Genomic DNA, 25,303 nt, shown 5'->3' with positions numbered 1-25,303 from the left:
GTATTGTGTGTGTGTGTACATATGACATCCAAATCACACACACACGCATCCACTGATGTGTGTGTGTGTGTGTGTGTGTGTGTGTGTGTGTGTGTGTGTGTGTGTGTGTGTGTGTGTGTGTGTGTGTGTGTGTGTGTGTGTGTGTGTGTGTGTGTGTGTGTGTGTGTGTGTGTGTGTGCAAATGATACCCAAATCACACATACATGCATGTGCTGGGTTCTGTGTGTGTGTGTGTGTGTGTGTGTGTGTGTGTGTGTGTGTGTGTGTGTGTGTGTGTGTGTGTGTGTGTGTGTGTGTGTGAGACACCCATATACACTACATCCAATCTCATTTTTCAGTCAATTCAAGGTGGAAATACACTTCTTAGGGTGTATCCTGGTGTGTCAATGTATCAGGGTGTCTGTATGTCTGTGTGAGTGATGGAGGTGGTGATGGTGGTGGTAGGTAGTGATGGTGGTTGAATGACTTGAAAAAATAAAAAAACAAATAAATAAATTCTCTTCCTCTTCTTCCTCCTCATCCTCCTCTGGCATACAGGATGATAGCTACCTTCCTGAAGTACACACACGCACATGCCCACGCCCCTGGAACGCGTACACATGAGCGTATTCGAATAATGCTTTGGTACACACGACTTAAAGACTAACTGTATATGCTAAGTATGAGAAAAGAGGTTTTACTGCTAACGTTACAGCAGCGACAGGGGCGGCAGGGGGCGGGAAGAGGGCCTATGGAGTGCCCCTGCCGCCCACGCACACACACGCACGCACAGCCACACACATGCACACAGATGCACATACAAGGGTGAAATCTAAAGTTGCTTCGAGATTTGAGTATTTGTGCGTTTACAGTGAAGACAGCCAGACAGACGGACAGACAGACGGAGAGATAGATAGACATGAACTGAGGTAGGTAGATAGATAGACAGACAGACAGACAGACAGTAAATAAGTATACAAGTGCATTTTAAGTGTTTATGTAAGTAAGATTTAATGACTGAGACACACACACACACACACACACACACACACACACACACTACAATGTGAATATACTACAATATCAATAACGTACACACACACACAAACGCGCACACACACACTCACGTACACACACGCACATGTACACACATCACTGCTTCCGTTGGGTGACAAAACTTATTACTAGTGTTTGTTTGTTTGTTTGTTTGTTCAGTCACTAAAACACATTCGGTTAGCACTGTTTGTTTACATTTGTTTAATTTCAAAACAAACGCAGATTTTTTTCTTCTATTTTCACTCCTGTTAGTTTTGTCCGTTTGTTTACGTTTCAAAACAAACACCAATTTTTCTTTTTTTTTTTTTCTATTTTTCTCCTGTCCTTCCTCCTCCTCCTCCTCCTCCTCCTTCTTCTTCTTCTTCCTCTTCTCCTCCTACTCCTTGTCATCGTCGTCCTCCTCCTCCTCCTCCTTCTTCTGTCCTCTTCTTCCTTGTCTCTTTATCATATCTATTATTCACTTCTTTCATTATTATCTTCCTTCTCCTTCTCCTCCTCCTCCTCTTCTTCTTCTTCTTCTTTTTCTTCTCCTTCTCCTCTTCCTCCTTCTTCTCCTTCTATTTATTCATCATTCTTCACTATTTACTCATTATCTTCCTCCTCCTCCTCTTCTTCTTCTTCTTCTTCTTCTTCTCCACCTCCTCCTCTTCTTCTTCTTCTCCACCTCCTCCTCCTCTTCTTCATTATTTCTCCTTTGTCTTTTATTATTTATTTATTTCTCTTAACTAATTTCCATTATCTCCAAGAATCTCCAGATCATCGTCGTCATTTTCTTTCTAATCTCCGAGACGTCTTTCCATTTTCTTTAGTATTTCTGGGCATTTCCATGTTTTCTAATTTCCAAGACATGTTTGTAATTTTCCCTCATTATTTCTGGGTGTTTCCAAATTATCGCTGACTTTTTTCCTATTTCCAAGACATGTTTGTATTTTTTGCCCTAATTTCTGGCCATTTCCGAGGCTTATTTGCATTTCCTACACTATTTCTGAGACATTTCCATATTTTTTTTCATTATTTCTAGGTATTTCCAGACTATCCCTCACTTTTTTCAATCTCCAAGAATTATTTCCATTTTTTTTCATAATTTCTAGAACATCGCTCGCTTATCAATTTCCGAGACAAATTTCCATATACTTCCATCATTTCCAGACCATTTCACTATTTTTTTTTTCAATTTCAAGAGACAAATTTAAACATTTCCATAATTTCCAGCTATTTCCAGATCATTTTACCATTTTTTTTCAATTTCCAAGACATATTTCCAAATTTCTGTACTATTTCCAGCCATCTCCAGACCATTTGACCATTTTTATCCAATTTCAGACAAATTTCCACATTTTTCTATTTCCAGACCATTTGACCATTTTTTTTTCAATTTCCAAGACATATTTCCACATCTCTACTATTTCCAGCCATCTCCAGACCATTTTATTTCAATTTCTGAGACATATTTCCATTATTTCCAGCCTTCCTTGCTATTTCTACATTTCCAGGTCCAGAACTCTCCAAAATGCACAAAAAAATCTCTTAATTTCCGGAGAGACAAAAAAATTACACAGGTTTTCATTCCACGAGAAGTAATTGAAGTGTTTTTTTTTTTTTGAAGTCTTATCGGTTGACATTGCAAAGTTCATGTCACAATAAGTAGGTCATGTCACTTTTTAAACTACTGCTGTACACACACACACACACACGCATACGCACACACACACAATATTTACACTCAATCTCTCTCTCTCTATTCTAACATTGGACCATTACTATGACATGACCAATCTGTCACTTCAACCATGTCATGTCAACCCCCTTGTCATGTTTTATTAGGATGTTACTGCCTTGTCACCCTCCTACCCTCACCTTACCTCTTACTGTGGACTTGTGGGTAATAGTAGTACAGTGATGTCATGTCAACTCATGTCAAGATGTTAAAATGTATACTCAAGGGTGTTTTTGGTGTTTTTTTTCCAGTTTTGGTGTCATTTCAGTGTTTGGTGTTTTGTTTTAAGTCATGTCGATTGTCATATCAAAATTTTTCAACATGTCACTTCAAAGCATGTCTAAATTTTAATCATCTCAATATTCTAACATTCCTGGATCTTAATCACTTCTATATTTGCTGCCAACTCATCACATGCATTTCAACTCATGTCAATCTCATCATATCAAAATTCTTAACATATCACTTCAAAGTATGTCTAAATTCTAATCATCTCAATATTTGCTGCCATATACATTTCAACTCATATCACATACATTTCAACTCATGTCAACCTCATGCCAAAATTTTTAACATGTTACACTTCAAAACATGTCAAATTTAATCATCTCAATATTTTAACATTCCTGCATATTAATCACTTATATAATTCATTTCAACTCATATCAACCTTGTCATGTCAAAATTTCTAACATGTGACACCTCAAAACATGTCTAAATTTTATCATCTCAATATTTTATCACTTCAGTACTTGCTGCTACATACATTTCAGCTCATATCAGTCTTGTCATGTCAAAATTTTAACATGTCATATCTCAAAATATATCTAAATTTAATCATCTCAATCATATCACTTCAATACTTGCTGCCATGTACATTTCAACTCATGTCAACCTCATGTCAAAATTTTCAACATGTGACACTTCAAAACATGTTAACTTAATCATTACCTTTAAAATCTCACCTCATCTCAATTCTAAAACACATCACTTCACTCTAATCATATTAATATTGCACCTGACATTACCTGACATTACCTCAACCTGTCACGTCACTCGTATAAGCTTGTCATGTCAATCTCTTAAGTCTTTCCTCAATCACGGCCCTTCTAGTCATATCAATATTGCATTCTGGCACCACTGACAAACACTCACTTCTTTTTTGGTCATGTCAATTTTTAAGGCTTTTTAAATTATTACTCTTCTAGTCATGTCAATCTTGCATGTTGACAATTCTTTTCACAGTCATGTCAATTCTTAAGTCTGTTTTAAATGCGTCATATCAATTTCTAAGCATTTTTCAACCCTGTCATGTCAATATTTAACTCAATTCCACAACAATTACCCTTACTCATGTCAATCTTGCCTTTTGACACTTCAATGATAAAACTCACTTCAGTTAGTCATGTCAAGAATTACACCACCTTATCAAGCCATTTCCCCAAGTCAGTACCAACATGTCAACACCACTACACCTTGTCACACCAGTCATGTCAACACCACACCTCATGTCACCTCAACACCAAAAAATTGAAGTCATGTCAATATTTCTTTCAATTTTAAAATACATACATACATACATACACACACACACACACTCTCTCTCTCTAAACATTTCGTGAGCTGAGGGTGGCAGTGGTGGTGGTGGTGGTGCTGTGGTGAACTGCGGCACACCACACTGACCCTTCTGGTGGTGGTGGTGGTGGTGGTGGTGGTGTAAATACATAGACACTCTCATTTTCTGTTTCTCTTGGTCATCCCTGGAGAGAGAGAGAGAGAGAGAGAGAGAGAGAGAGAGAGAGAGAGAGAGAGAGAGAGAGAGAGAGAGAGAGAGAGAGATAATTATTAAAAGGTCTTGTATAATATAATTGCTTATTGGTACACACAGAGAGAGAGAGAGAGAGAGAGAGAGAGAGAGAGAGAGAGAGAGAGAGAGAGAGAGAGAGAGAGAGAGAGACCTAATTAAATCTATCACAACAAATAAAATAAATAAAAATGATGATGATGATGATGATGATGACAATGAAAGATGACAAAATAATAATAATAATAATAATAATAATAATAATAATAATAATTGTATCCTTACAATTACTCAGATTACATAGATTATATACATTACACAAAATAATTACTTTTGAAAATACATTACACAAATATAATCAATTAATTAGAATTATATGAGCCAGATCTGTGTGTGTGTCTGTGTGTGTGTGTGTGTGTGTGTGTGTGTGTGTGTGTGTGTGTGTGTGTGTGTGTGTGTGTGTGTGTGCGGACTGGGATGGGTATGGGGGGGGTATGGGTAGGAGAGGACAAGGTGACATGCACACTCTTGTTTATGTGCGTGTGTGTGCGTTTGAGTGCATGTGTGTGCGTGTGTTTATAATGTCTGTATCCGCGCATGTGTGTATATTTGAGCGTATACATATGTGTGTGTGTGTGTGTGTGTGTGTGTGTGTGTGTGTGTGTGTGTGTGTGTGTGTGTGTGTGTGTGTGTGTGTGTGTGCGCGAGCAACCATCATTCCATTCTGGCTTTCAATAACTACTCAACCCTTACTAATAATCTTAGACTACACACACACACACACACACACACACACACACACACACACACACACACACACACACACACACACACACACACTCAGACACTCAGACACACACGCACTCTGGGCCAACACAGGGACACTGGACACTGGGAGGGGAGGGACACAGGACAAAGGAGGGGGTAGGGTAGGATACAGTGTGGGTTGGGTTGGGTTGGGTTAGGACAGAACACATATAGATAAGGTAAAGGTGGGTTCACACATCAATACACAACTGAAATTGCAAGTCGCTGGAAGTATGAACTGAGGCCTTCTATTTGGAACATGTTCACACACAGCGACTGGGAAGTGAATGTAAACAAACAGCCCCAATAACATGTCTTCCTCCAGTGAACGTGATGACAGCCATCAAATCAAACCCTGACAAGACTTCACTCCTCACCTCCACCACCACCCTAACCTCACCTAACCTCACCTCTAACACAACCCTAACCCAAACACCAACACCACTCTAACCTAACCTAACCTCTCCTAACCTCAACTCTAACAAAACCCTAACCCAATCAAACCTAACCCCAACATCAACACCACTCTAACCTAACCTAACCTAACCTAACCTAACCTCAACTCTAACACAACCCTAACCCAATCAAACCTAACCCCAACACCAACACCACCTCTCCTAACCTCAACTCTAACCTAACCTAACCTCTCCTAACCTCAACTCTAACACAAACCTAACCCCAACACCAACACCACTCTAACCTAACCTGACTAGTGTTGAGTCCTCCCTGCAATAGCCAGCACAGAGGGAAGCAGTGATTGGAGAGTGCTGGCCATGGACCTCACCAAACACCAATTTCCCTAAGCTTTTCTTGGTGTACAATTCACTGTTAGGGCCGCTGTGGTACAGAGGAACCATGCGTGCTTTGGGGTCCGAGGGGTCTCCAAGCACACGGGTTCGAATCCCGTCCACGGTCCGAGTGTGGGTTGGGCTTCCTCACTCGGGGCAATGGTTTCCTAGCGGGTGGGCTTTGAGATAGGAGGTGCCCCCCAAAAATTATCCCCTTTAGTTCAGAAATTCCCGTGAAAACCCCACGTTATAAATAAATAAATATAAAAAATGTGTTTCTTTTCCTTCACCAACTCCATCACCATCTTCTCCACATCACCATCTTCTCCACAAGGACGCCACATTTTCAAAGCTTCCTCCATCATGTCACCACACAAACGAAGCTATTATACGACTTTCCTCTTTCCTCTCTCCTTCCGTCGACAAACTTTTAAATAAGATAATCCTTGATCTAGTCACACATCGACTGAACAAGACCACCATGTCAGTCTTGTTTTGTGACTGATTTCTCCAGTCGCTAGGCACCAATATTCAGTCAGAAACTCTCCGAACTTGCAATTTCAGTCGCATATTGACGTGTGTGATATAGGCTAGGTTAGGTTAGGACAAGGATAGAGTGGAGAGGCTTAGGTTAGGACAAGAATACAGTAGGTTAGGAGACATATAGAGCAAGTTAGGATATTGTAGGACACAGAGGATAGGTTAGGATAAGTTGACACACATAAGTCGTAAATAACATACTACTACTACTACTACTACTACTATAACAATAATAATAATAATAATGATGGTGGTGATGGTGGTGGTAAATGATGATGATAATAATAATAGCAATAATAATAATAGAAAAGAAAGAAATAGACAGACAGACAGACAGACAGACAGACAGAATAAATAAAATATATATGAACACAAAAACAAAAATAGACAAACTAATAAATAGGAAACATGGCCTCTTTAAACACACACACACACACACACACACACACACACACACACACACACACACACACACACACTCTCACTCTGGGGAAACTTACAGACAATTTTCCAGTGGTGGTGGTGGTGGTGGTGGTAGTGGGGGAGGCTTGGGTAGGAGGAGGGGTTAGGGTGGTAGTGGTGGTGGTAGTAGTAGTAGTAGCAGTAGTAGTAGTAGTAGTAGTAGTAGTGTGTGTGTGTGTGTGTGTGTGTGTGTGTGTGTGTGTGTGTGTGTGTGTGTGAGAGAGAGAGAGAGAGAGAGAGAGAGAGAGAGAGAGAGAGAGAGAGAGAGAGAGAGAGAGAGAGAGAGAGAGAGAGAGAGAGAGAGAAGAAGAAGAAGAAGAAGAAGAAGAAGAAGAAGAAGAAGAAGAAGAAGAAGAAGAAGAAGAAGAAGAAGAAGAAGAAGAAAGTAGTAGTAGTAGTAGTAGTAGTAGTAGTAGTAGTAGTAGTAGTAGTAGTAGTAGTAGTAGTAGTAGTGGTGGTGGTGGTGGTGGTATCAAAAGCAGTAGTAGTAGTGGTCTTAATCATGTCTCGAAAGAACACCGCTGAAGACACTTGGAAGTAGTAGTAGTAGTAGTAGTAGTAGTAGTAGTAGTAGTAGTAGTAGTAGTAGTAGTAGTAGTAGTAGTAGTAGTAATTTGAACAACAGTACCACAAGTAAAGGAGAGAGAGAGAGAGAGAGAGTATTATCAGTAGTAGTAGTAGTAGTAGTAGTAATATGAACAATAGTACCAGTAAAGGAGAGAGAGAGAGAGAGAGAGAGAGAGAGAGAGAGAGAGAGAGAGAGAGAGAGAGAGAGAGAGAGAGAGAGAGAGAGAGAGAGAGACAGACAGAGAGAGAAAGAGAGAAAGAAAGAAAGAGAGTATTATCAGTAGTAGTAGTAGTAATAGTAATAGTAGTGGCAGCAGTAGAAGTAGTGTAGCAGCGGCAGCAGCAGTAGTAGGAGCAGTGGAGTCTAATCATGAATGTCGCGATAGGGCACCTCTGAAGACACTTGGAAGTCGTCAAAGAAGTGGTGTAGGAAGTCAAACGTTGGTCGCAGGTCTGGTTCCTTGTTCCAGCAGTGTAGCATCACCTTGTACAGCTCTTCAGGGCACCGCGGGGGCTTGGCCATGCGGTAACCCGACTGCACCCGTTCTATCACCTCTCGGTTGTTCATGCCTGGGGGTGCCAAGGTCAGGTTAGGTTAGGTTAAGTTAAGTTAAGTTAGCCTCAATAAAACACTTGACAGCACTCAAAATACACCGAAAAAACACTCAAAACACATGCAAAACACCCACAAACATGTCATAAATACCCAAAAAATTATGAAACGCCCAAGAAATATCCTAATACATTCCAAAACACTCCAAAACACTCAAAACACTCCCAAATACACCCAAAACACTACAAAACACTCCCAAATACACCCAAAACACTACAAAACACTCCCAAATACACCCAAAACACTCGAAACACATGCAAAACACTCACAAACATGTCACAAATACCCCAAAATTGACACACACTGAAAATACCCAAAAACATTAAAAAACACCCAAAACACCCTCAAAACACCCTAAAAACACCCAAAACACTCCCATAATGATGATAAACACACAAAACTAACCCAATTACATACCAATGATGATAAAACACCGCAAACACACTCAAAACACCACCAAACACAAACAAACACACAATAAACTCTTGAAACCACCCAAAACACCCTAAAACACACCCAAAATCCCCCAAAAACTCACTCAAAAATTATAACCTCCCCCCACAGCACCAGTATCACTCACCAGGATAAGGGTTGGTGCCATAAGTCACCAAAACACACTCAAACCTCCTACAACACACAAAATACCCCAAAACCCCTCTAATCAACACCCCAAAACCCCAAAAAATTCACCCAAAAATTCTAAAACACCCAAAACACACCCAAACCTCTTAAAACACACAAATACCCCAAAACCCCTCTCAAACACACCCAAAACACACCCCAAAATAACTGCCCCCCAAAAAAAACACCCAAATCTCTTAAAACACCCAAAACACCACAAAATCCATCTAAAACACACCCACACACAAAATTCCCTAAACCACACCCAAAATCCCCAAAACACACCCAAAACACCACAAAACCCCATTTAAAACACCCAAAACCCTTAAAACTCATAAACAGCCCCTTAAACACCCAACAAAACTCACCCAAAACCCTTCCCAGAGAGAGAGAGAGAGAGAGAGAGAGAGAGAGAGAGAGAGAGAGAGAGAGAGAGACTTCACCATTACTCACCAGGATAAGGGTTGGCTCCATAGGTGATGACTTCCATTAGGAGCACCCCAAAGGACCACACGTCACTCTTAATGGTGAACCGGTTGAACAACATAGCTTCTGGAGCGGTCCACTTCACTGGGAACTTGTTGCCTGCACCGGGGGAACAACGGCGGGTGAATGGGGATGTGGGGGTGAATTTGTGGGTATGGAGTGAGTCTGTGGGTGAATGAGAAAGTGGGTCTATGGGTGTGTGTGGGTGAGTCTGTGGGTCTATGGGTGAATGAGTGAGAAAGTAGGTCTTTGGGTGTGTGTGGGTGAGTGTGAGTAAGTTTATGGGTGTGGAGTGGGTCTATGGGTGTGTGTGCGGGCAAGTGGGTGAATGGGGCCATCCACTTCACTGGGAATTTGTTGCCTGCACCGGGGGAACAACGGCGGGTGAATGGGGATGTGGGGGAGTGGGGGTGAGTTTGTGGGTATGGAGTGAGTTTATATAGGTATGTGTGGGTGAGTCTCTGGGTGAATGAGAAAGTGTATGGGTGTGTGGGTGACTGGGTGAATGGGGAAGTAGGGATAGTGGGGGAATGGATGTGTGGGTGTGTGGGTGAATGAGTGTGAAAGTGGGTCTATGGGTGTGTGGGTGAATCTATGGGTGAATGAGTGAGAAAGTGTGTCTTTGGGTGTGTGTGGGTGAGTGTGAGTGAGTTTGTGGGTGTGGAGTGGGTCTATGGGTGTGTGTGGGGGCAAGTGGGTGAATGGGGCCATCCACTTCACCAGAAACTTGTTGCCTGCACCGGGGGAACAATGCCGGGTGACTGGGGGAATGGGAAGTGGAGGAGTGGGGGCAGTGGGTCTATGGGTGTGTGTGGGTGAATGAGAGTGGATGTATGGGTGTAAGTGGGTGAGTTTGTGGGTGAACAGGGAGTGGAGGAATGGGTCTGTGGGTGTAGTGAGTGTGTTTATGGGTAATTGGGTGAGTGGGTGTACGGGTGAATGGAGAGTGATTGGGTGAATGAGTGTGTGTGTGTGGAGTGGGTGTATGGGTGTGTGGGGGTGACTTTGTGGGTGTGGAGTGGGTGTATGGGTGTGTTTCATGAGAATGGGTGAGAATTTGGGGAACAGGGTGACTGGGTGAATGGGTTTAGCTTATAGGGGGAAAGTGTGGACTGGGTGAATGGGTGAGTGGGCCAGTGAGTGAATGGGTGACCAAGTGAGGAGTGGATCTGTGATATTCTAACCTCAAAAGTCAATCTAAACTATCAATTTGTCACCCTCACCCTTAGATAACCTCAAAAACCCCAACCCTGACCTAACCTCAAAATACCCCCAAACCTAACCTAACCTAACCTCAAAAACCCCAAACCTAACCTCAAAACACCCCAAACCTAACCTCACCTTATCTCAAAAACCCCAAACCTAACCTCACCTAACCACAAAACCCCAAACCTAACCTCACTTAACCTCAAAACCCCAAACCTAACCTCACTTAACCTCAAAACCTCAAACCTAACCTTACTTAACCTCAAAAACCCCCCAGACATAACCTCACCTAACCTCAAAACACCCCAAACCTAACCTCACCTTATCTCAAAAACCCCAAACCTAACCTCACCTTATCTCAAAACCCCAAACCTAACCTCACCTAATTACAAAACCCCCAAACCTAACCTCACTTAACCAAAACACCCCAAACCTAACCTCACCTAACCACAAAAACCCCCAAACCTAACCTCACCTAACCTCAAAACCCCAAACCTAACCTCACAACCTCAAACCTCAGCTAACCTCAAACCAAATGTAACCTCACCTAACCTCAAAACCCTAACCTCTAAAACCCCCAGACATAACCTCACCTAACCTCAAAAACCCCAAACCCAAACCTAACCTCAAAACACCCCAAATCTAACCTCACCTAACCTCAAACACCCCAAATGTAACCAAACCTCAAAAACCCCAAATCTAACCTCACCTAACCTCAAAATACCCCTAACATAATGTAACCTAACCTCAAAACACTCCAAACTAACCTCACCTAACCTCAAAATATTGGCTAACCTGATCTAACCTTACAGCACCCCCAACCTGACCTAACCTCAAAATACCCCTAGCCTAATCTAATCTAACCTCAAAGTACCCCAACCTAACCTAATCTAACCTCAAAACACCCCTAGTCTAATTTAATTCAACCTCAAAACACCCCTAATATAATTTAATCTAACCTCAAACCCTTAACCTAACCTCAAAACACCCCTAACCTAAATTAACCCCAAAAAAACCTTAACCTAACCTCAAAACACCCCTAACCTAACTTAACCTAAAAAGACCTTAACCTAACCTCAAAATATCCCTAACCAAACCTTAAAAGACCCCTAACCTAACTTAACTTTAAAAAAAAACCTTAACCTAACCTCAAAACATCCAACTAAACCTCAAAAACCCCTGACCTAACTTAACCCCCCAAAAAAAATAACCTAACCTCAAAACATCCCTAACCAAACCTCAAAACATCCCTAACCTAACCTAACTAAAAAAAGAAATTAACCTAACCTCAAAACATCCCTAACCTAACCTAACTTAACCTCAAAACACCCCTAACCTAACTTAACTAAAAAAAAAATTAACCTAACCTCAAAACATCCCTAACCAAACCTCAAAACACCCATAACCTAATTTAACCCCAAAAAATTTTAACCTAACCTCAAAACATCCCTAACCTAACCTCAAGACACCTAACCTAACCTCAAAACCCCTTAACCTAACCCTTAATTTCCCTGCATTTCTTCCCTTAAATAACCCCAAAACCCCAAACCTCACCTAATCAACTTCTCTCCCTTTAACTAACCTCAGAACACATCTCTAACCTAACCAAACTTTGAAAAATAAATAAATAGCTGAAGAAAACCTCAAAAAAAAAAAAATAATTGAACCTCACCAAAAACACCCCTTCACCTACGTCAAAACTAACCACCCCCCCCCAAGCTTAACCCAATGTAACCTACCTCATTTTAACCAACCCTAACCCCAAAATACCCCAACCCAACCTCAATATAACCCCAAAGCTAACCTAATCTACCTCAAAATACACCCAACCTAACCTTATAAAAAACCCCAAACATATTACAACTCAACTTACCCCATTTAAAAAACCCCAAACCAACTTAACTGTACCTTAACCCAACACACACCCCAACCTAACCTCAAAACACCTAAAATTAACCTTAACCCAACCTAACCTTTTCAAAACATCCCCAACCCCACCCAACCCAACCTAACGTAACCCAAACCCAACACACACTGCAAGCTAACCTCAAAAGCAACCTCAAAACACCCCTAAAATTAACCTAACCTTTAAAACACACTCAAACCCCCCAACCCCAAGCCAATCCCACCCAACTCAACCTATACCTAACCTCAAAACACCCCTAAAATAAATTTACCCCAACCTAATCTCAAAACATGCCCAAACCCGACCCAACCCAGCCTACAGTCTGACCATTTATGAAGATCGGTTAGGCGTTGGCTTTTCGGGATTTCCCGGCCTGCGGCGCTGCCAAACCTTGTGCTGGGCAAATTATGGGATTATAACCTACGTGTCAATGAGAACCTTGCTTTCCACACACCACCTCTCTCTCTCTCTCTCTACATATAGAACTTCCATATCATGCAAATATATTTCTATCAGAGATCTATACTACTTATAAATTACTAAAATTTGAGAAAAGAATCTCAGCCTGTCCTAGGAGAGGAAGTGACCCATGGTCTTTGACCTGTGACCTCAGTCTCACCCAAAGGGATGTGTCCTCGTTGTCAAGTATTGTTGTGTCTCTAAAACAATCAAAATATATCTCTCTCTCTAACTTGCCTTTTTTTAGAGCATCACAATGTACATGTACTACAACACCATTCAGTTACCAAGTATTAAGTACCTGACTTGAGGTGCATACTGGTACAAGTGAGACAACGCCGCAGGCCGGGAAATACCCAAAAAAGCCAATGCCTAAAGGATCTTCATAAAATAGAACATAGCCTAACCCAACCCAACGCAAACCAACCTAACCCGACCCAGCCTAACCTTTTCAAAACACCCCAAACCCCAACCCAACCCAACCCAGCCCGATCCAGACAAACCCAGCCTGAGCCATCCTTACAAGTGCTGGGGCAGTAGTCTTCACCCTCCACTATCCTGGCCAGCCCGAAGTCAGCCACTTTGCACAAGAGGGACTCGCCGACCAGCACGTTTCTCGCCGCCAGGTCTCGGTGAAGCAGTAGCAGGCTCTCCAGGTACGCCATCCCTGCTGCTACCTGTGTGTGTATGGCAGAGGAGTAGTAGTAGTAGTAGTAGTAGTAGTAGTAGTAGTAGTAGTAGTAGTAGTAGTAGTAGTAGTAGTAGTAGTGGTGGTGGTGGTGGTGGTGGTGGTGGTGGTGGTGGTGGTGGTGGTGGTGGTGGTGGTGGTGGTGGTGGTGATGTGGTAGTGATGTATGATAGTAGTGATGGTGATGATGTGATGATGATGATAATAATGATGATGATGATGATGATGTGGTGGTGGTGGTGGTGAGAGAGGGAGAGTAGTAGTAGTAGTAGTAGTGGTAGTGGTGGTGGTGGTGGTGAGAGAGGAGAGTAGTAGTAGTAGTAGTAGTAGTAGTAGAGAGAGAGAGAGAGAGAGAGAGAGAGAGAGAGAGAGAGAGAGAGAGAGAGAGAGAGAGAGAGAGAGAGAGAGAGAGAGAGAGAGAGAGAGAGAGAGAGAGAGAGAACGAGAACGAGAACGAGAACGAGAGATAACGAGACCACCACCACCACCACCACCACCACCACCAAAAGACCCTAAAAACACACCCAAAAATGCCTTTAACCTCACCCAGAAGACACCAGTAATAAACACCCTCAACATATGACCTGGGATGACCTTGTGCTGACCTGTGTGGCGACGTAGATAAGGTCATTGAGCTTGAGGTTTCGTTCTCCTTCGTTTCTGAGAAGGTCGAGAAGGGCACCATTGCACATGTACTCTGTCACTATCAAGATGGGCTCCTCCTTCGTACACACTGCATACAACACCTGCAGGGAGACACAGGGAGACACAGGGAGGCAGGGGAGGGACAGAGAGAGAGAGAGGCAGGGAGAGGTAGGGAAAGGCAGGGAGAGGTAGAGAGACAGGGAGAGAGAGAGAGAAAGAGAGAGAATTATTCCTTCAGTTTCTCAAAATATAAAATGTACCCACAACACATCAAAAATACCCCAAAGCACCACAAAACACACCACAACACCACACAACACACATCAAACACCACAACACCCCAAAACACACCACAACACCCCAACACACATCAAACACCACAACACAACAAAACACACTACAACACCCCAAAACATACCACAACACAACAAAACACACAACACCAAAACACCCAAAATACCACAAAACACCCCAAAGCACCTAAAAAACACCCCCAAAACATCACAAAAACACACAACACCCCAAAAATACCCTAAAACACTCAAAACACTAAAAAAATAGCCCAAAATACTTTAATATACCCCCAAAATACCCAAAACACCCCAAAACACTACAAAACCTCTAAAACCTCTCAAAACATCCCAAAACACCAAAACACTACAAAACTCTAAAACTAAAACCTCTCAAAACACCCCAAAACACCAAACACCCCACAAAAGACCTCCAAAACACTACAAAACTCTAAACCTCTCAAAACACCCCATAAACACTACAAAACCTCTAAAACCTCTCAAAACATCCCAAAACTCCCCAAAACACCAAAAACTCCCAAAAACACTAAAAACTCTAAAACCTCTCAACACAACCCAAAACATCCCACAACACCAAAAACACCCAAAAAACACTACAAAACCTGTAAAACCTCTCAAAAACACCCCATAACACCAAAAACATCCCAAAAACACTACAAAACTCTAAAACCTCTCAAAAACACCCAAAAAACACCCAACACCAAAAACACCCCAAAAACACTACAAAAACTCTAAAACACCCCAAAAACACCAAAAAACTCTAAAACCTCTCAAAAACTCCCCAAAAACACCAAAAATACACCAGAACCTCACCAAAACACCCCAAAACACAGACAAACACCCACCACCCCAGCCCTTCAGAGCCTTACCAGTATGTTTCTGTGTCTAAGTTGTTTCATAATCCTTGCTTCCTCCAGGAATGCCTCAGGACTCATGGCTCCCTGACGCAGAGTTTTGATCGCCACCTCATTAGAATTGTTCCACATGCCTAGGAGAGAGAGAGAGAGAGAGAGAGAGAGAGAGAGAGAGAGAGAGAGAGAGAGAGAGAGAGAGAGAGATTAAAATGAAATGCATAAAATTGAAATACACACAAGCACACTCAAACGCACACAAACACACTCAAATCACATGTAAACACACTCAAAACACATCCAAACACACTCAAAACACGCATAGACACTCAAAAATACCCAAACTCACTCCAAAACACCCCAAACGCACCCACACACACCCAAACCACATAAAAATCAGCCAAACACTTCTAAACACACTTAAAACACACTACATTCTCCTTAACACATCCAAATATACCCAAACCAAACACACACCTTAAACACACCCAAAACACCCACACACACCTATCAACACCCCACAACATCCCTAAAACCCCCAATAAACATACCCACTACACTGCAAAACACACCCAACACTGCAAAACACACCCACAACACTGCACACACACACACAAACACATACACAACACTGCAAAACACACACAAACACACCCATAACACTGCAAAACACACCAAAACACAGCCACAACACTGCAAAACACACCCAAACACACCCACAACACTGCAAAACACACCCAAACACACCCACAACACTGCAAAACACACCCAAACACACCCACAACACTGCAAACACACCCAAACACACCTAACACTGCAAAACACACCCAAACACACCCACAACACTGCAAAACACACCCAAATACACAAACACACCCACAACACTGTAAACCACACCCAAACACACCCACAACACTGCAAAACACACCCAAACACACCCACAACACTGTAAAATACACCCAAACACACCCACAACACTGCAAATACCAGCACAAACATACCCACAACACTGCAAAACACACCCAAACACACCCACAACACTGCAAAACACACTCAAATACATCCACAACACTGCAAAACACACCCACAACACTGCAAAACACACCCAAACACACAAACACACCCACAACACTGTAAACCACACCCAAACACACCCACAACACTGCAACACACACACACAAACACATACACAACACTGCAAAACACACACAAACACACCCACAACACTGCAAAACACACCCAAACACACCCACAACACAGCAAAACATACCCAAACACACTCACAACACTGCAAAACACACCCAAACACACCCACAACACTGCAAAATACACCCAAACACACCCACAACACTGCAAAACACACCCAAACACACCCACAACACTGCAAAACACATCCAAACACACCCACAACACTGCAAACACCAGCACAAACATCCAAAACTCCCAGAAGCCCCCACAAACACACCAAATCACATCTTAACACACCAAAACACATCCAAAATACAGCAAAACCCACACAAACACTCCAAAACCCCCACAAATACACCAAAAAAACACCCACAGAAATCCCCAAAAACCTCTCAATACCCCCAAAACACCTCCAAAACATCCCCACACCACCACTTACCATACCACACCTCCCCAAACGATCCCTGACCCAGTTTTTTAATCATAGTGAGGGCCGTTCTCTCAATCTCCCACTGGTCTTTAGTCTCCTGGAAAGGTCCCACTTCTGAGGCTGTGGGCGGGGGCATGGGTACTGCAGGAGACACGCGAGCCCATAGTGGTTCTCTGGAGGGGGTTGGAGAAATGAGAAATGGGTTAGAAATGGTGGAGACATGTGTAGAGGTTAAAATGGGTTAAAAATGGGTAAGGAATGGGTTATTATGTAAGGATAGATTTGGAGAAATGGGCAAAGGAGAGAATAAGGTTGGGGGTCAGAAATGGGTGAGAGAAATGGGTTAAAAATGTGTTAGATTATCCAGCCATTATCTTTTTAACCCCTTCAGTAGCGTGACATGTTTCTCTATTCCTTGTGGTGACTATTTGGTGATTTTGTACAGCTTCACAAACTCATGTGGGGGATTAAAATGGTGAAGACTGTAGCCATTAATCTTCTGCCCTCCATACACCCTTGCTAATGTCAATAAAATGGTCTAATGGTACACAAAACTCAATTAAAATAGTGAAGACTGTGACCATTAATCTTCTGTCCTCCATAGACCCTTGCTAATGTCAATAAAATGGTCTAATGGTGCACAAAACTCAAGGTAAAAATGTGTCATGGTACTGAAGGGGGTTAAAATAGATGAAACATAATGGTGTGTGTGTGTGTGTGTGTGTGTGTGTGTGTGTGTGTGTGTGTGTGTGTGTGTGTGTGTGTATTTGTCTATGTCTGTCTGTCTCTCCATCCTCCATCAGTGTTAGCATGTGCTGTCTGTCTATCCGTGTGTGTGTGTGTGTGTGTGTGTGTGTGTGTGTGTGTATTTACCTAATTGTATTTACCTAATTGTAACATACGGAAAAGAGCTATGCTCGTGTTGTCCCGTCTCCATATCTATTAATGTCCAGCTTTTTCTTAAAGTGTGTGTGTGTGTGTGTGTGTGTGTGTGTGTGTTGTATTTTTCCATGACCTGGGCTTTATGCTGGTGTGGCCCCGTCTCCATATCTACACTTGTCCAATGTTTGTTTGAAGGTGTGCACACTCGTTGGTGACACCACTTCCTCACTCAAACTGTTCCATGTCTCAACACATCTTTGCGGCAAACTATATTTTTTAACATCTCGGACATCTTCCCTTTCTCAGCTTTTTACTATGCGATCTTGTGCTTCTAATGTCATATTCTTCTCTCAGGATCAGTTTCTCATTATCCACTTGGTCCATTCCGTTGATCAATTTATAAACTTGTATCAGATCTCTCTCTCTCTCTCTCTTTGTTCCAGGTTGGTAGATCCATAGCCTTTAGTCTCTCCTCATATGTCATCCCTTCAAATTCTGGAACCATTCTTGTAGCCATTTTTGTAGTCTCTCCAATTTCCTTATGTGTTTCTTTTATGAGGGGTCCACACTACTCCTGCATATTCCAATCTGGGTCTTATTATAGTACTTATCAATTTCTTCATCATTTCTTTGTCCATGTAGTGAAATGCTACTCCAATATTCCTTAGCAAATTATATGTTTCTCTAAAAATTCTATCAATATGGCTTACTGGTTGATTGTTTTCTTCCATCGTCACTCCTAAGTCCTTTTCCTTTTTACTTTCTCCAGTTCTACTCCATCTCCCATCTTATAGATTCCCACAGGTCGTCTTTCACTCTTTCCCATTTCCATGACATGGCTTTTGTTCACATTGAATTCCATTTCCCACTTCTTACTCCATTCCCAGATCTTATTTAGGTCTTCTTGCAGTATTTCACAATCCTCCTTTTGCTTTATAACTCTGCACAGTTTCGTATCATCTGCAAACAGATTTATGTAGCTGTTCACTCCTTCTGGCATGTCGTTAATATAAATGAGGAAAAGTATTGGTGCCAATACTGACCCCTGTGGCACTCCGCTTTCTACTGCTCTCCACTTGGACTTCATATCTTTAACTACCGTCCTTATTTCTCTCCCCCTCAAATAATTTTCCATCCATCTCAATGTGCTTCCTTTTAAGCCACCCTTCTCCTCTAACTTCCATAGTAATCTTGCATGTGGCACTTTGTCAAATGCCTTTTTCAAAGCCAAATAAATACAGTCAACCCATCCTCTCTCTCTTGTACTCTATCAACTATTCTAGAATAGAAACTCAATAAATTAGTTACAAGACAAGTCTTTTCTAAAACCAAATTGGCTATTTGATATTAATTTGTTGTCTTCAACCATTTTCTTTATTTCTTTCACACATCTTGCATATTACACTAGTTAGTGATACCTGTCTGTAATTTAAAGGTTCTTTTCCTTCCTCTTATATATGGGAACCACCTCAGCTCTTTGTGTGTGTGTGTGTGTGTGTGTGTGTGTATTTACCTAATTGTATTTACCTAATTGTAACATACGGAAAAGAGCTATGCTCGTGTTGTCCCGCTCCATATCTATTAATGTCCAGCTTTTTCTTAAAATCATGAATATTCCTTGCTGACCACTTCCACGCCTAAACTATTCCATGCTTCCACCCTTCTATGAGGGAAGCTATATTTTTCACATCTCTCCTATAAGTGGCCATTTTAGTTTTTTCCCATGCCCTCTCGACATTCTTCCATTCCACATACACAGATCTTCCCTATCCATTTTTTCCATGCCAATCATCACTCTGTATATTGCTATCAGGTCTCCCTTTCTTCTGTTTTCCAGGGTTGGAAGTTGCATTCTTTTCAGTCTGTCTTCATAAGTCAAATCTCTTAAGTCAGGCACCATTTTCGTTGCAGCCCTCTGTACTTTCTCTAGTTTCCTTATGTGTTTCTTTAAGTTCGAGCCCACTGTATTGTTGCATATTCAAGCCTCGGTCTTATCATTGCAGTAATTATTTTCTTCATCATTTCTTCATCTAGATATACGAACGCCACTCTTATGTTCCTCAATAAGTTCAATACTTCTCCAATTATTTTGTTTATATGTCTCTCTGGCGATAGGTCATTGGTAATTGTCACCCCAAGGTCTTTTTCTTCATGACTGGTTTTATGTCTTCATTTCCTATCTTGTACATACTCCTGATTCTTCTTTCACTCTTGCCAAACTCTATTTTCTTGCATTTTGTCGTGTTGAACTCCATTTGCCATGTACAGCTCCATTTCCATATTCTGTCCAAGTCTTCCTGGAGTAGTTCGCAATCTTTGTCACATCTCACTTTTCGTAACAATTTTGCATCGCCTGCAAATAGGCTCACATAACTGGACACCCCATCCACCATGTCATTTATGTAGACTGCGAACATTACTGGTGCCAACACTGATCCCTGTGGAACTCCACTCTCCACCAATCCCCATTCTGATGGTCTGTCCTTAATTATTGTTCTCATTTCTCTTCCTACCAAAAAGTCTTCCATCCATTTTAGTAAACTGCCATGCACTCCTCCTACCATTTCAAGTTTCCAGATCAGTCTCTGGTGTGGTACCTTATCAAAGGCCTTTTTTAAATCCAGATATATTCCATCAGCCCAACCATCTCTTTCCTGTATTACATCTATCACCCTCGAATAGTAACATATCAGGTTTGTCGTGCATGAACGCCCTTTCCTAAAACCAAATTGACACTCACAAAGTATGTCATTTTTCTCCAAGAAGTCTGTCCATCTAGTCTTCACCACCCTCTCACACATCTTAGCTACCACACTTGTAAGTGACACTGGTCTATAGTTCAATGGGTCTCTTGTTACCTGATTTATAGATTGGGACAATGTTAGCTCTTTTCCAGTCTTGGGGCACTACGCCTTCCCTTAATGAGGCATCAATTACTTCACAAACTTTTTCTGCCAATTGCTCCCTGCATTCTCTTAAAATCCATCCTGATACCCCATCAGGTCCCACAGCTTTTCTCACTTCTAAACTCCCCATCATGTTCTTGATCTCCTCCACAGTTACTTGAAACTCCTTCATAATCCCTTTCTGTTCCATTACCAGTGGTTTGTCAAAAGCAGTCTCCTTTGTGAATACCTTCCGAAAGCATCCATTCATAGCCTCTGCCATTTCCCTGGGATCTTCACTGTATACTCCATTTACTTCTAAACTTTCAATACTTTCTATTTTTGATGTTGTTGTTCACATGTCTGTAAAAAGCCTTGGTTGGTCTTTACATTTATCAATTATATCCTTTTCTTGTTTCTTTCTTTCTTCTTCTAATCAACACATATTCATTTCTTGCTCTTTTGTAACTTTCCCACTGCTTAATCCGTCTTTTCCTTCTCCACCTCTTCCATGCATCCTCTTTTCTTGTTCTAGCCTTTTCACATCTATCGTTAAACCAGTCCTGCTTTCCAACTTCTATGTTGTCTTATTGGTACAAATTTTTCTCACCTTCTTTGTATATTTTTATAAATTCCTTCCACTTTTCATTTGCTCCTTAGCACTCTTGAATTTCATCCAATTTGTCTCTTGAAAGAATTTCTTTAGGTTTCCAAAATCTGTCTTGGCATAATTCCATCTTCCCACTTTATATTCTTCATTTCTTCTAGATTTCTCTTCGTCTATCACCTTGAACTCCAAAACTGCATGATCACTCTTGCTAAAGGGCACTCCACCCTCATCTCCTCAATGACCATTGGCTCTGTACTAAAGACCAAGTCCAGTCTTGACGATGCTCCTCTCCTCCAAACCTAGTATCTTCTTTGACCCACTGAGTTAACACATTTTCCATTGCCAGTGTCAATAGTGTATTTCCCATGTTGTCTCTGATCCTTCCATTGACCAGTCCTCCCAACACACCTCTTTACAATTAAAATCTCCCATCATTATAGTTCGTTCACAGCCACCCAACATTTCTTCCAGACATGTTCCTGTATCACTTATCATTTCTTCATATTCCTGTACTGACCATGCATTTGTCTTAGGTGGTACGTACACCACTATGTAGTGCCTCTTTTTCCTTCATTAGTTTCTGCTCTGATCTTTAGCACTTCTGCCTTTCCCATACCTTTTTTCACTTGATCCACCTTTATATCTTTTTTAACCAGCAACATCACTCCTCCTCCCATCTTACCTACTCTATTTCTTTTCCAAACGTTATATTTCCTTCTCCAACCTTCATCAGGTCTTCTCCTCTCTCAGTTTTGTTTCAGTAAGACCCACAATATCTGGGTTCTTGTCCTCAAGTAATCGTTGAGTTCTAAAATCCCGATATCACTCCATTTATGTTGGAATACATTACATTTCGCTCATAGTGAGATCAGGTCAGGTTGGGTGAGGTGAGGTGAGGTGAGGTGAAGCAAGGTGAGGTTGTGTTGGGTTGAGTTAGGTGAGGTTGTGTTGGGTGAGGTGAGGTTTGGTCGAGTTAGGTGAGGTTGTGTTGGGTGAGGTGAGGTTTGGATGAGTTAGGTGAGGTTGTGTTGTGTTGGGTTAGGTGAGGTTGGCTTGAGTTAGACTGAGTTATGTTACGTTTGGAAAAAAAAATGTTACTACAATTGAGGTTAGTTTGAGTGAGGTCAGGTCACAAGGAGTTTGGTTAGGTTGGGATGGGGTTAGGTGAGGTTAGGTTAAAAATTTTGGCTAATCCAATATTGAGGTTTGGGTTGAGTTGAGTTGGGTTGGGTTAGGTTAGCCTAGGTGAGGTCAAAAGGAGTTAGGATAAGTTAGGTCAGGTCAAGTTGGGTTAACTTAAGGCTATGTTTGGAAAAAAAAATATATATACAGGCAACCCCCCACTAACGATTGTTCACATAACGAAATTTTGCTACAATGAACGTTTTCTTTTAGTACCATCTGCTCGTATAATGAACACCAAACTTGCTCTAACAAAATTTTATCCAGGTAGTTTTTTCAAAGTTTGAAAGCCTCGCTGTATCACACAAGTCGACAGGCTTTTGAATACACCAGCGCCTCTCATGGACAAAACGCGCACCACTCACTGCCCTTCCCTTCCTCGCTCTTATTAATTCAAAACAATAACAGTGTCCAGCAGCAGCTTGTCATCTCACGCTCAACAAGCCACCAAAACACCATGCAACCACCCCTGCAGTGTGGCCCAGTGTGGCTAAGAACATCAGGAAGTCTCTTACTCTGGGATATTATTCACAGACACAAGAGAGGCGAGAAAACTAATAGCATTGCTCACCACCATCTTGACTCCATCTACTGTCTCTACCATTTTCAAGTGAGCAGACTCTATTAAGAAGGCTGGTGAGACCGTACCTTCCTTGCAAGTTAAAAGAACCCCCTCAACTCGTGACACTACAATGGATAAAATGGAAAGCCTTGTGGAAATGTGGTCCACAAGTTTTGTATGCGGTACAATGCTGCGCCCTTTGTTTACATTCCACAGGTTGCCAGCTACCATATTTCCCGCTCCACTCTCCCTCCCTTCATAAATTTAAGATCATCAGCATTATAAAGTTAGGTACATACATACATTAGTGTACATTATAATGACTTAGTCTTAAATTAAACTGTCCAAATGTTTAACTTCATAATTTTTCCCTTCCTTGCACCTTTCAGTGTACTGAGAGGCAGAGTACTCTCCCTTTGTTTACTCTCAATGACAGTTCAAGTCAGGGGTCAAACTTACAATAGGTTCCCTTAACGAAAATTCACACAACAAACGTTTTTTTTTTAGGGTGGTGGCGGTGGTGGTGGTGTAAACACGCCCTGAAACGCTCGGACCTTTATTTGTGATTTTATTTTGTGCTTGCTGCGACCCTGTGTGGATGTCTTGTATGTACAAGATGCCTGTGTGCAACTGTGGCGTGTGTGGTGAAGCCTTGGCTGTCAGGGTGAGTGCAGTGGTGTGTGAGGGGTGTGAGGTCTGGTACCATATGGCTTGTGTTGGATTCAAGTCCAGCACCAAGGCACTAGTCAACGACAACCTCATGTACTTCTGTGACCCCTGCAAGGAGGTCACCAGAAACATGTGGAGGAGTTACTGGTGCCGGAAAGAGGAGAAGAGTGTACAGACAGAAGACTCTGGTGAGAAGACTGAGAAGAGTGTCCAGACCGAAGAGAACCCCAAGGAAGTGAAGAGCAGCCAGACTGAAGAGGACGTTGTGGGACCCCAGCCCAGCAGACAAGAGGAAGGACCAAGACAGCAGCACACCATGAAAATGAGGAAGAAGAAGGCGCCAATCAGAATTATTGGAGACAGCATGGTGAAGACGATGTCCAGCCAAGTGAAGTGCAGGATGAGAGGGAGTGGCTGCACCAGCCTGAGTGGTGCCAAGATCACGGACATCAGGAAGAAAGTGGAGGAGGAAGCAGCCAGCATGGAGGACGGGATGCTGATCATCCAAGGAGGTGGAAACGGCCTAGAATATGTTGGCGAAGACGAGACGGTGAGGAATGTTGTGGATGCTGTGAAGTGTGGAAGACAAGGGCCTGAGTGTGGCCGTCGTGGATGTCATGCAGAGACCCAGGGAAGGCCCGTTCTACGAGCGTCTGAGAAGATCCACCAACAGAAGACTGCAAGAGGAGCTGCTGAAAATGAAGATAGAGTGGATGAAGGAGAAAAAAGGCAAGCTGAGCTTCATCGAAATGGACGGGTGGTAGACCGGTTCAACCTGTATGAGGAGGACGGCGTGCACCTGAACAACGCAGGGACTGCCAGGATAGGTCGACGGCTGTGTGAGTGGGTGAGGCGAGGTCGCTGCAGCCGATGGACCAGTGACGGGAGACGACAAAAGCACGCCAGGAAGAAGACACCAGCCAGGCAAGTGAGAGTGTGAGGATTGGATGCATGAATGTGAGAGGATGGGGTGTGGGTAAGTTTGAGGATATTTCCAGGGAGCTCCAGGAATGGAAGTTCGACATAGTCGGGCTTACAGAGACGCACCTGAGAGGTGAGGTACAAATGGAAGGATGTGAGTTTGCTATGATTGGGAAGGGACGTAAGACTCAGGAGACACAGGGAGGAGGCGTAGCCTTTCTCTATAGGAAAGAAAGTGGACTGAAAGTAGAGGAGCTTGGTGTGGGAACGTGTGAGAGCAGTGAGGATGTGTTGGCAGTGAGAGTGGAGTGCACAGATGGTCGGGGCAGAGTGGAGAAGATGGTTCTGGTGGTGGTGTACATGACTGTCATGGGTGAAAGAGCTGAGAGGGAGAACAGGAGGAAGTATGACATACTGAAGAGAGTTGTGAGAGAACATGGAGGGGAGAGAGTGCTGGTGATGGGTGAT

The 25,303-nt window shown here is 42.4% G+C and overlaps 1 protein-coding gene and 1 long non-coding RNA gene across 2 annotated transcripts in view; both read right to left on the bottom strand.

Moving 5' to 3' along the window:
- Positions 1–2,638: 2,638 nt before the first annotated feature.
- LOC123501700 lies at positions 2,639–7,262 on the bottom strand. The gene is made up of 2 exons (XR_006673704.1): positions 7,192–7,262; positions 2,639–4,512 (listed from the first exon to the last, which is right to left on the bottom strand). It is a non-coding gene; the product is annotated as an uncharacterized LOC123501700 (long non-coding RNA).
- A 692-nt stretch (positions 7,263–7,954) lies between these two features.
- The window catches only part of LOC123501238 (tyrosine-protein kinase Src64B-like), a 31,088-nt gene continuing 13,739 nt past the window's right edge, over positions 7,955–25,303 (bottom strand). Inside the window, 10 exon segments of the mRNA XM_045249960.1 lie at positions 7,955–8,290; positions 9,408–9,539; positions 13,535–13,688; positions 14,305–14,445; positions 15,525–15,643; positions 17,134–17,223; positions 17,226–17,323; positions 23,835–24,022; positions 24,230–24,410; positions 24,714–25,217. Of these exon segments, the coding sequence (XP_045105895.1) occupies positions 8,085–8,290; positions 9,408–9,539; positions 13,535–13,688; positions 14,305–14,445; positions 15,525–15,643; positions 17,134–17,223; positions 17,226–17,323; positions 23,835–24,022; positions 24,230–24,410; positions 24,714–25,217 (1,813 nt within the window). The 3' untranslated portion in view covers positions 7,955–8,084.

The sequence above is a fragment of the Portunus trituberculatus genome, chromosome 2, assembly GCF_017591435.1.
Source record: "Portunus trituberculatus isolate SZX2019 chromosome 2, ASM1759143v1, whole genome shotgun sequence".
NCBI lineage: Eukaryota > Metazoa > Arthropoda > Malacostraca > Decapoda > Portunidae > Portunus > Portunus trituberculatus.
The sequence above is the reverse complement of the archived record's forward strand: the minus strand, read 5'-3'. Positions and strand labels throughout refer to the sequence as shown.